The sequence below is a fragment of the Garra rufa genome, chromosome 6 (genome assembly GCF_049309525.1).
Source record: "Garra rufa chromosome 6, GarRuf1.0, whole genome shotgun sequence".
Lineage (NCBI taxonomy): Eukaryota > Metazoa > Chordata > Actinopteri > Cypriniformes > Cyprinidae > Garra > Garra rufa.
In genome coordinates, this window is record NC_133366.1 from 6,653,798 (window position 1) to 6,665,986 (window position 12,189).

The 12,189-nt window shown below is 40.7% G+C and overlaps 2 protein-coding genes across 2 annotated transcripts in view; both read left to right on the forward strand.

Annotated features, from left to right (window-relative positions):
• The window catches only part of LOC141336043 (CMRF35-like molecule 1), a 7,199-nt gene extending 4,495 nt beyond the window's left edge, over positions 1-2,704 (forward strand). The window contains exons 4-6 of the mRNA XM_073841553.1: positions 2,060-2,164; positions 2,253-2,287; positions 2,408-2,704. Of these exons, the coding sequence (XP_073697654.1) occupies positions 2,060-2,164; positions 2,253-2,287; positions 2,408-2,704 (437 nt within the window). The remainder of the gene's footprint in view (positions 1-2,059; positions 2,165-2,252; positions 2,288-2,407) is intronic.
• Positions 2,705-3,762: 1,058 nt separating this feature from the next.
• Positions 3,763-8,688, forward strand: LOC141336033 (CMRF35-like molecule 1). Its single transcript, XM_073841544.1, has 7 exons — positions 3,763-3,811; positions 3,994-4,333; positions 4,555-4,644; positions 5,463-5,569; positions 5,658-5,692; positions 5,792-5,812; positions 8,374-8,688. The coding sequence occupies exons 1-7, from the start codon at positions 3,763-3,765 to the stop codon at positions 8,686-8,688; spliced, it is 957 nt and encodes a 318-aa protein (XP_073697645.1).
• The last annotated feature ends 3,501 nt before the right edge of the window (positions 8,689-12,189 follow it).

A 12,189-nucleotide genomic window follows, 5' to 3' on the forward strand; every position in this document is an offset into this window, starting at 1 on the left:
TCTTTGGGTTTGTAGCCAGAATATGGCAAAAAGCAACAGAAAATGTCTCAAACATATTGGAGGCAGAAGAGAAACAGACAGGAAACAGATTGTGGTTTGTGAGCTTTCAGCTCATTTCCTGGTCAGTATTCACACGTAACGCCTACAACATCACATGGAAACACAGACACACAGTCCGTCAACACTAATGTTTGATTTTTATCATGTGAGATGAGCAATGGATTATAATTTTACTCTACACCGATAGAAGAGTGCCATATTAGCAGGATTATTGGAGATTTGAGTTTAAGAAGGTCCTTTGAGGAACTACTGAGAATTTCATGCTGATTTTCTGAACTCAATCGAGGAAGAAATGAAGTTCCCACTGGCGATTCCTGGGTTTCTACTAATGGGTAAGTGCTCAAAAATATTTAATTAGTTGTTTCTTTTTTTTGTACATTTTTCTGATACATAAAAAGTGTTTATGGTCTAAAAGTATGGCTTATTTTATCAGTGTTTGTGAGAAAAGCAGTGTGCTGATGTGTGAGTTTCTGTGCAGTGAGCAGTTCAGTGTGTGTGGACATTACAGTGAGAGGAACAGAGGGAGAACAACTGACTATTAAGTGTCATTATGATGGTGGATATGAAAACTCCAAAAAATACTTCTACAAAGGAATTTACAAAGATAAGAAACTTGTACTACAATCTTATGGAGCAGAGTCATCAGTGTTTGATGGCAGATTCTCACTGCGGGATGATCATCAGATGAGAACTTTTATAGTGACCATCAGAAACCTAATTATGGAAGATTCTGGACCGTACGGCTGTAGAGCTGGATGGGGAGAATATAAACAAATCCAGCTGAATGTGATTAAAGGTGCCTAAAGTTCAACACTAAGTAACAATCTGTTTCATCCACTACTGCTGCATGCTGTAGTTTATGATTGCTTTATTAATGTATTTGTTTGATTTAAACAATGTGATCTTGCTTCTCAGCTCCACGGAAAACAAAACCTGTCCAGATTACAACCACCACCATTCACCCCTTTACACACACCAGCACTGACCACATCAGCACTGAATACACCAGCACAGGTACCTGAACATTGACCGTACCCTCAGACACAAACATGCATTTTTGTAAAAACTACTGCTAAAGTAAAGTCACTGTGTTTAAATACATAATTTGAATCATAATCTCAATCAAAGCAGTAATAAATTTTCTTGAATACAGAGGCATCAAAGCTTCTGTACACATTGGGAATGCTGTATTCATGATCGTGTTCTTTTTTAACTTACACAAACTTGGAAAGTCTGAATTTCATCAACACCTCAACTTCTGTAAAAAATAAAACCAATGTGGCAGATGGCCTCAACACCTGCCATGCTGATTCAAATGTCAAATAACTGTTTGATGTCATTTTACTACAACCAGTGTTTTCTGGAGCTATTTCTTTGTTCTGAAGTTTAAGAGATTGTGAACTGTTCAGAGTAAAATCTTTTCGCAATTAAATAATTTCGACATGATCATAGCATTACTATGCACGGGTTTTTCATGATGTCTTAACATTTGCATTCATGCATCTGACAGACACTTTTGTCCAAAGCATCAGCTCATTATTAATTATGAGCAGCATGTTCACATTATTATTATTTTTTTCCCTCTGTGTCAGAGACTCATCAAACACAAAGCGAAACGACAAGAACAATGACAGGAAATACTGCATTTAAACTTGATCAGCCAAACACTGGTAAGCACACAGACTGCACTACCCACAATGCAACTGTCCCACATTTGATTATGTAATATGTTTTAGAGAAAAGCAAGTGGTTTGAACATTTGAGGAGACATCAAAGTGATGCACTCATCAGATTCCATGTGGTTAACCTGGTTTCAGCTAAAGCACTTTCCTCAGAGGATTGAGGTTTACCATTGGGGTTTCACTTTGGTCACACAATATATTCCCAATATTACAATTTACTGAATATTACAACAATCAGAACAATTGATGTCAATTTGAAGATGCATTATTTATTTAACAGTATAATCAGAATCAGTGTTGTTTAATGTTGTGTACAGATCTTGCTTCTGTCGCTGGAGGTCTGGGTTCGGTTCTGCTGGTTCTGATTCTGTGTTCTGGAACGTTCCTCATCCTGAGGAAGAGGAAAAGGAAGTCCGGGACAGGTAATAGTTTATTTGTGGGTTTAAAGTCCTGTTTGAGTGTTGGAGTAGATTTGACTATGTCTTTTTTCTCTTTGCATGCACCTTTCAGCTTTGTTTCAGCAAAATGTGCAGAACAATACAGTGGTGGGTGATTGATTTTTTACCTGTAGAAGATCAGAAATATGTTACATTAATGTTTACTGATAAGCTGTGAATACTGTCTATATAAATTATTAAATATTTTTTGTATATGTTGTTTTTCAGACTGACCTTATGTATGAGGAGATTCCCAATCAGACGCCTGCATCACACCTCAACACCCGCCCACAAATCTCTACTGTTTATGCCACAGTAACCAATCAGCAGCCTGAATCAAATCCCCGTCACACCCACTTGACCAATCAGGTGACGGATACAGACTGTGATTATTATGCCAATATGAATTCACTTGAACTAACACCGGACAGCAGGACAGAAATGATCTACTCAAAAGTGACACATCCGCAAAACATCAAGACAAACGACGGACCGGTATATTATTCAGTGATCCAACATAAATAAAAAAGACTGATGCACTACAATTTTCATTAATCAATTTTTGACACTTTTTTTATCAATATTTTGTGGTTTATTGATAATAGTTTTTGTCAATGTTTTATAAAGCGCATAATGGTACGAAAAATTTATTCAGAGATAAAAATAAAAAAAATATATATGTAAACTGAAGTATCTTTATTATGAGTACACCTCATTTACAGTTCAGTAAAGCTAAAAAGAAGTTATCTACATTAGCCTCATGGGTGCAGTTCAGAGAACTATATAGCGCCCTCTACAGGTGATCAATAATAATACACAGAGCTTGCTGTTCACTGCAGAGCAAATGATTGGAGATTACATGTATTGCTAGATGTCCAGCGAGGAGCCAATGTAATTTGTGCCTTATGGGTGGAGCTACAATATATAACCACACCCAAACCCTACTGTAACCCTGCACACAACTGTGTCCCTCCACCCTTTAGATGTCCACAGAGGAGGAACTGAAAGTCATTAGACTTTGCAGTGAGCACCACTTGCTCGGTCATCTAGAATGAGAGTTTCGTTTGACTGAAATCAGCTGCAAACTTGCTGAATTAATGAAAATTTGACAACAATTATTGAGGGTCACCTTAAACTAAGACCAGATATGGAAGCTAAAATCTTTGTTTTAATTAAAAACAAAAATGCACACCGTGTGCTGTTGTGCACAGCTAAAGATGAGGTTAGAAAGAGAGAAAGATTGGTTAGATGATTGATTAGATGAATGATTAGATGAGTTTCGTTTGACTAAAATCAGCTGCAAACTTATGCTGAATTCATGAAAAATGGATAAAAAGTACACACCTTGAACTGAGAGCGGTTACGGAAGCTAAGAAGTTAAAAATAAATAAAAAAAACATGCACTTATGTAAGCAGTGTGCTGTTTAGGTCGGTGTCATTGTGAAGATGAAGTGTAAAGGTGAATGTGGTTAGAGAGACAGAAAGGGGAAGGAAATTGAGGTGCTGTATTTTTTTTTTGCTCAGCACGGAAGAGAAAGACTGTAATGGTCGTCACACCGAATATGATGTTGTATTTATGTCGAATGTTCAGCATGTTTGTCGTTCCGCTCATCTTTTCCAGCATCTGTACAGGTGAGTTCAAGATTCTGACATCTTTTGTGCAGAGCTTGACATGGTCTCTTGTTTTTACTGTTATTGCATGACCGTCGTTCTTATATGGGTGATAATTGTAAATTATGTTTTGGTCTGATATTTTTTTTTTTCTTGATCTTACATAACAGCTCAATAACTCTCTATAATATTTCTGTGGTCAGTTGTTGTAGGTGCACCAAAAACAGTCACAGGCCACAGAGGAGAAAGTCTTGACATTAAATGCAGATATACATCTGGATATGAGTCCAATTCAAAGTATTTTTGTAAAGGCAAGTGTAACATTGGAAATAAAAACATTGTGGTTAAATCAGGATCTCCAGCTAAAGACAGGAGATTCTCTCTGACTGACAACAGAAAGGACAAAGTTTTCACCGTCACCATCACTGATCTGAGAACAACTGATCAAGGCCAATACTGGTGTGCTGTGGAGAGGACTTTACCTTTTGATTTGTCTTTAACTGATGTCTATTCAGAGATTATTTTGAAGGTTAAACATGGTAAGTGATAGTAAGTGATTAGTATTAAATCTTGTAAGTTGACTCATATTGTATTGTTTATTACGCCACTAGAGGTCTTGCGTTACTGTGATTGTACGACAATTAGGGCATTTTCTTCAACACAAAATAAAAGTTTTCAATTGAATTCAGTGATAGTCTATTAGAATCATTGACGTTAAGTTGTGACTTTTCAGAAAAGAAGACCACCAAAGTTTCAACCATTAGCCCTTTCTCAACCATGCCACCTTATATCAGTATATCAGAAGTGAATTCACAATCCACCAGCATCACAATCACTGAAAAGCACAAATCAACATCAGGTTAGTTGATCTGTCTGTCAGAATATACGACTCTTATTTCTGGAGTATTTGAATAATGTGCTTCTAAATGTACTTAAATACATTCATACATTAGTTTATTCCTTTTGGATTTTAAGTGAGTTTTTAAATGTGTGTTTAATGTCTTACTGTGCATCCAGGGTCTGAACTCTGTGTTAAAGACTTAAGGTTTAGTCCTCAGATATCTGCTTCCTTGTTGTTATAATGTGCTTTAAGTTGCTTTAGATAAAGTGTATTCGATGGAAAACATAAATGGAAAATACAACTGCTTTTCATATTTACAAAATAAGCGATATGAACAGTTTGTGTGTGTTCATTCTGGTGTTTTTTCTTTTCTCTCTGTCATTGACTCATTGAAGAGAGTGAAACAACAAGAACAGGAAGTACTGCAGGTCAACCAGTATGCACACAAACTACACTACCCATGATGCAACGCTGCCCTCACTGATTACATACAATGAGATCTTTTGAAGAAAAGCAATCGGTTTGAACATTTGTGGAGATGCATATTAACTCTTGTAGCTTATGATGAATGTGATAAAAGTGATGCACACGTTAAATGTCATGTGGTTAATCTGGTTTCCTCATCAGTCGTAGACAAAACTGTGTTCCTCTGAACCGTTGAGGTTCACCATTGTGGTTTCACTTCGGTTACGTAGTATAACAATGACAGTTTCCAGTATTGTACTCCGAAATAGCTCAATAAATAATAAATAATAGCACTGTAATACCAAAACAATATATATCAACTATTGTTCATTTGACAGTTGTTCTTTTAATGTTACATACAGTCACAGATCTGGTTTCTGTAGCTGGCGGTCTGGGTTATTTTCTGCTGGTTCTGATTCTGTGTTCTGGAACGTTCTGCATCCTGAAAAAGAAGAAAAGGAAGTCCAAGACTGGTAACAGTTTGTTTGTCATTATTAAAGTCCTTTTTAGTGTTTGAGCTTATTTGACTTTGTCTTTTCTCTCATTTCATAATCCATTCAGCTTTATTTCAGCAAAATGTGCAGAACAACATGGAGGTGGGTGATCAGTCTTTAACTCTAGAAATTGTTTATTGATGAACACTGAGTATTTTCCATATAAACTAGTAAATGATTGATATATATGTTGTTTTTCAGAGTGTCCACATGTATTGTCACGTATCAGTCAGTCTTCACGCAGCTCATCACAGATCACCGTCACCTGGATTCAATCACCTGCACACCTGTCCTCAATCATCCTCCTCTCTACAAAAGCCACTCTCCACACACCACTCATTGTCCGGGCTCGTTCCAGAGAAAGCGGACTTCCAGTAACTCTTGGCGAGTATCACTATCGAGATTACTTACCCAATTGTGCTTACCTTATCTCTGTCTCGTTCCAGTCTTCCAAGCGCCAGTCCTCTGTGTCTTCTCAGTATCCTGTCATTAGCGGTGTGTGGCCGTAAGCTGACTTCCGCGTCAGCGGAGGGTGGTGGATCCACGAACTCTCTGAACCCCTCTGGCTTTCGTTCTTGGAATCCTCCAGTCTCGCCACCTAAAACGGAAAGGACCTGTTACTCTCTTCACGTTACCATCCAGCTCAGTATTCATCACTTCAAGTCTTGCTCACCTTCACGAACTCACCATTCACCTCCGGCACTGCTGCTTGTATAAATAAAACACCATTTGTATACCACTTACCTTCTTGTCCCGTCTGCTTCATAACAGAAGCCCGGACCTGAAAACAGTCAGCAGCATGTGCAACCACGATCCAGAGCCCAGTCAGCAGCTGTCAACCTTCAGCACGGAGCGCCAGCCAGAGCCCGCCGCAGCCGCAGCGCCAAGATCTGCCGGATTTAAAGCGACAGAGGACGTCGCGACTGACCAGGTGTGTGAGCCGGCTAGCGTCACCGTGGGGATACTCGTGGAGATCGAGGGCTTGGAGGAAAGCCCCGCCCACACTCCTAACCCTGAGGGTGAGCTGAAACTGCGCTGTGGAGGATACTTTGAGGAATTACTGGAGATATTTGAAGCAGATTTGATTGATTGGTTTGGAGAAATAATTTCCTACCGTCCTGATTCCCCGCTGGTTCCGCCCAGCCGTCCTGAGTTCCCGCTGGTTCCGCCCAGCCGTCCTGAGTCCCCGCTGGTTCCGCCCAGCCGTCCAGAATCTCCGCCAGTCTCATCCAGTCTTCCAGAGTCTTCGATGGTTCCGTCCAGTCATCCAGAGTCTTCTCCGGTCTCGTCCAGTTCTCCAGAATCTCCGCTGGTTCCGTCAAATGCTCCAAGGTCTCCAAAGTTCCCACCCAGCCTCCCTCTCCCGCCTCCATGCAAGCCAGCCAGTCCTCCAGCCCTGTCTCCGCTGCTGCCCGTCTGTCCCACAGCTCATCCTCAGGCAGCACCACCTAGGAGTGTGGTGCCATCGTGGGACATCCAGGCTCCAGCTGCGCCAAGGCGGATCATTCCCCAGTCCCTGCCTCCATCCTCCGAGTCCTGGACTCCACCTCGGTCCTCCGACCCTTCGGCTCCGCCTTGGCTCCTGGCTCCCTCATCTCCACCGTGGCCCGTCATCCCACCAGCTCCACCGGGCTCCCTCGTCTCTCCGGCTCCGCCTTGGTCAGTCGTTGACCATCCGTCGCCTAAGGACTCCACTCCTCCGGCTTCACCTCGTCATTCCGTCCCTCCGGCTCCGTCAGGCTCCTCCTTCCCTCCAGCTCCGCCTATGTCCTCTGTCGCTCCGGTGTCACTGCGGTCTTCCGGAGCCCCAGCTCTGCCTCGGTCCCCTGAGCCTGCTGCGTCACCTTGGCCCTCCAGACCTGCGGTGTCACCCTGGCTCTCCGTCTGCTCGGCTGCTCCTGGCTCATCTTCCCCAGAGGCTTCGTCTCCGTCGCTCGTCCCCAGGGTGTCGTGGACCAGTTCTCCACCATGGCTCCTCCCTCCCTCGACGCCGCCCTGGGGGGTCATCCTGGCTGGGCTCTGGACCATCATCCGGCTCCTCCTACTTAATACTACACTCTGGCTTCTTCCTCCTTCCACTCCACCCTGGCCTCACGTTCCAGATCATATGTCCATCTCCAGTTCGTCACCTGCTCCTCACCCGCCTCCTGAACCCCCACCCTCCCTCCGCTGGTGTATCCATTTCGGCGCGAGGACGCGCCGTTCCGGGAGGGGGGCCATATGTCACGTATCAGTCAGTCTTCACGCAGCTCATCACAGATCACCGTCACCTGGATTCAATCACCTGCACACCTGTCCTCAATCATCCTCCTCTCTACAAAAGCCACTCTCCACACACCACTCATTGTCCGGGCTCGTTCCAGAGAAAGCGGACTTCCAGTAACTCTTGGCGAGTATCACTATCGAGATTACTTACCCAATTGTGCTTACCTTATCTCTGTCTCGTTCCAGTCTTCCAAGCGCCAGTCCTCTGTGTCTTCTCAGTATCCTGTCATTAGCGGTGTGTGGCCGTAAGCTGACTTCCGCGTCAGCGGAGGGTGGTGGATCCACGAACTCTCTGAACCCCTCTGGCTTTCGTTCTTGGAATCCTCCAGTCTCGCCACCTAAAACGGAAAGGACCTGTTACTCTCTTCACGTTACCATCCAGCTCAGTATTCATCACTTCAAGTCTTGCTCACCTTCACGAACTCACCATTCACCTCCGGCACTGCTGCTTGTATAAATAAAACACCATTTGTATACCACTTACCTTCTTGTCCCGTCTGCTTCATAACATGTATGAGATCACAAACAGTGACCCTGGACCACTCATCGCTGCAGTTGCTTCATCCAATCAGATGCCTGAATCACACCTCAACACCCGCCCACAAGTCACTGCTGTTTATGCCACAGTAACCAATCAGCAGCCTGATTCAAATCCCTGTCACACTCAATTGACCAATCAGGTGACGGATACAAACTGTGATTTTTATGGCAATATAAAGTCGCCTGAACCAACCCCTGACAGCAGGGCAGAACTGATCTACGTAAAAGCGGCACATCCGCAAAACTTCAAGACAAACGACGGCATGATATATTCAGTGATCGAACATAAATAAAAAAGACTGTCAAAACTTCGTCAACAAACATTCGCACTGATGTTGCAAGTGAAAAAATGGAAAGAAAAAACTATACAATTTGTACAATCATATTTTCAGTAATCAATATTTTATAGTTTATTGACTCTGTTATGAGTACACCTCATTTACAGTTAGGTAAAGCTAATAAGACGGTATCTACATTAGCCTCATGAGTGGAGGAGTGCAGTTCAGAGAACTATATAGCGCCCTCTACAGGTGATGTATGATAATACACAGAGTTTGCTGTTCACTGCAGAGCAAATGATTGGAGATTATGTGTAGCTCCTCCTTGACAGACGTCCAGCGAGGAGGAGCCAATACCCAAACCCTACTGTAACCCTACACACAACTCTGTCCCTCCACCCTTTAGATGTCTACAGAGGAGGAACTGGAAGTGGTTAGACTTTGCAGTGAGTTCCACTTGATCAGGCACCTAGAATGACATGATGAGTTTTGTTTGATTGAAATAAGCTGCAAACTTATGTTGAATTCATGAAAAACAGACAAAACATATTTAATGTCTTGTTAAACTGAAACCAGTTACAGAAGCTAAACTATTTGTTTTGATTAAACAATGCACTCATGTTAGCAGTGTGCTGTTTAGGTCAGTGTTATTTGTGAAGATAGTGTAAAGTTAGATGAGGTTAGAGAGCCAGAATGGGGAAGGAAATTGAGGTGCCGCATTTTTTTTTTGCTTAGCACAGAAGAGAAAGACTGTAATGGTCGCCACACAGAATTGGATCTTGTATTTAAGTCAAATGTTCAGCATGTGTGTCGTTCTGCTCATCTTTTCCAACATATGTGCAGGTGAGTTCAAGACTCTGAGCTCGTTTGTACAGAATTTGACATGATCTCTTGTTTTTACTCTATTGCATGATCATCAGTCTCATATATAGATGGTAATTTGTAAGTTTTTCTAGTCTGACAGCTCTGACTTTCCTGTGTTCAGTTGTTGTAGGTGCTCCACAAAGACTCACAGGGCACAGGGGAGAGAGTATTGGCATCCAATGCCCCTATGAATTTGGATATGAATCCAATTCAAAGTATTTTTGTAAAGGCGAGTGTATCTTTGGATTTAGAAACATAATGGTGGAATCAAGATCTCCAGCTGAAGACAAGAGATTCTCTCTGACTGATGACACTATGGCCAAAGTTTTCACCGTCACCATCACTGATCTGAGAACAGAGGATGGAGGACAATACTGGTGTGGTGTGGAGGGGATGATTTTTGATGACTACTCAGAGATTTTCTTGACGGTTAAACGGGGTAAGTAATCTCTGCAATTCCGATTCTGCTTTTCATTGGATTTGTGAAAGCGACCGTGGCTCATTGCAAAAGGCGTCAATCTCAGAGTAAAACACTTTCTTTTGAAATCACAAGCAACAGTTTTCTTTGCACCGTACAATTCATTTAATTAAACAATATTTTAAAACGTAGTATTGTTTTATATAATAGTTATGTATTATCTAATGATATTATAGTATATTCGTTTTTACAGACCATTCAGTCTCAAAAATGCCTGAACCGGGAACAGAAAACAGTGAAGCGGTTTGTGAAATCAATTGAATCAATTTGATGTTTTTGTATGAAAATAACCATAATTCAGAGGTCATGTCTAAAGACTCAAGAGCTGTAGATAATTTCTCATTCTTTTCTCAGGTTCCTCAAACAGGCTTTATTTATGAGGGAATTGCAGATGGCAGACCTCACACTGATCCAGATACAGGAATTACAACAGTATATGCTATTCAACAATTACCCATAAACCACTCTGACTCTTCTAACACTGTTTGCACTACAGTTTAACATCGCAGTTCACCTGTCTCAGTCACCTGATAGTCTTCATCGTGTTCCATCAATAATTGTCTGTAATCAAATCTATCATTACATGCAGTTATGAGCCAGTGATTATAGTAAATACATGTTAGTGATTAGATGTTTCAGTTTCTGTTATTTGCTCAAAAATCTCAACCTTTGTACCTGCTAAAGTAATTTATGCAATTTTCTCAATATACTTAAAATAGTATATATTTGCATATAACTATGAACAAAATAAAAGACAACTGTCATTTATAACAATACAGTGTTAAATGTGTAGCATCAAATCACATTAGCAACTATAGTTCCTGTTCCTACAAACTCACGTCTGTCCAAATAAACCACTTCATAATTTGTTGATACACTGTAAAAAAAAAAAAAATAATAATAATAATGTTATTGTTCTTACTAACTGCATTGTTTGATTTATGTTTCAGTTACACAGCTCTTGAAGGTCAGTTATTCTACATTATAATATGCTTTATGAGGTTTAATGTCATCAGCTGGACTGTGATTGTGTTTGTGTTGAAATAAGCTGCTGTCCGTGGTGCTGAATGCATCTGAACACTAGAGGGAGCCGCTTGACTCTTAATCCTCAACACTGTAATTTTTCCTTTGCTTGTTTCGCTTTCGTTTTATTCTGATGTGTTTAGTATTTTTCTCCTGATGGAGACCAGATTCACTGAAGAAACTGAAAGAGTCATCAAACAAAGATTTTTTTTTTTCAACCGATGACTGGTTTTATGAACGTGAATTAACTTATTATTGTTTAACATTATTATATACGTTATTATTATGAAATTTTAAAGTACAGTTATCTCAGTAAAACATATACCAGTAATAATTAATCAATCAAAAACGTGCACAGTTACCATAGAAAGACCTGCTGTTTGGATGCGTGTCATCAGATTTATTTATTTTTTTCACTTCCAACTTTATTATTCTCTCTCCCTCTCTATTTTTGGCAGATACAGAGGAAGTGGGTGTCTCTGGCACATTCAGCAGTTTATTTTGAAGACGTGACCAGGACACACTCATCTGAACACACTGAGAGCTTCAGAAAAACTGAATAACAACAGAGAAGATCATTGAATAAAAGAGATTAGAATGAAGATCATCTGGACTTTCACTCTGCTGATAATTCCTGGTAAGAATCTGACAAAACTTTTGAAAGCATTTGAATGTTCGTCTCGTTTAAGCCTCATAATCAACATACTACAATGTTTTATTAAGATGTTGGTTTGTTGTAGGTGTCATGAGCTCCATCAGTGTGACAGGATATTCAGGCAGAGAAATCATCATCACATGCAAATATGATAGAGCATATAGGGCAAATGCAAAGTATTTTTGTAAAGGTCGGTGGACAAATACATGCTCTGACCTCATCAAGACTAAAGAGAAAGAGAAATGGGTTCATTCTGGAAGATTCTCTCTGTATGACGACACAAGAGCAGCAGTTTTTACTGTGACCATCAGAGATCTGAGAGAACTGGATTCTGGGACGTACCAGTGTGGAGTTGATATCCATATTAGTGAAGACTCCTACGGAATCTGAAAGTTTTAACAGGTGAGTTAAAACTTCAATCAAATAAAATACATCTCTTACAACCCATATAAAATAACTAACATAATTAGAAATGAACAGATATTGTTATTAATCT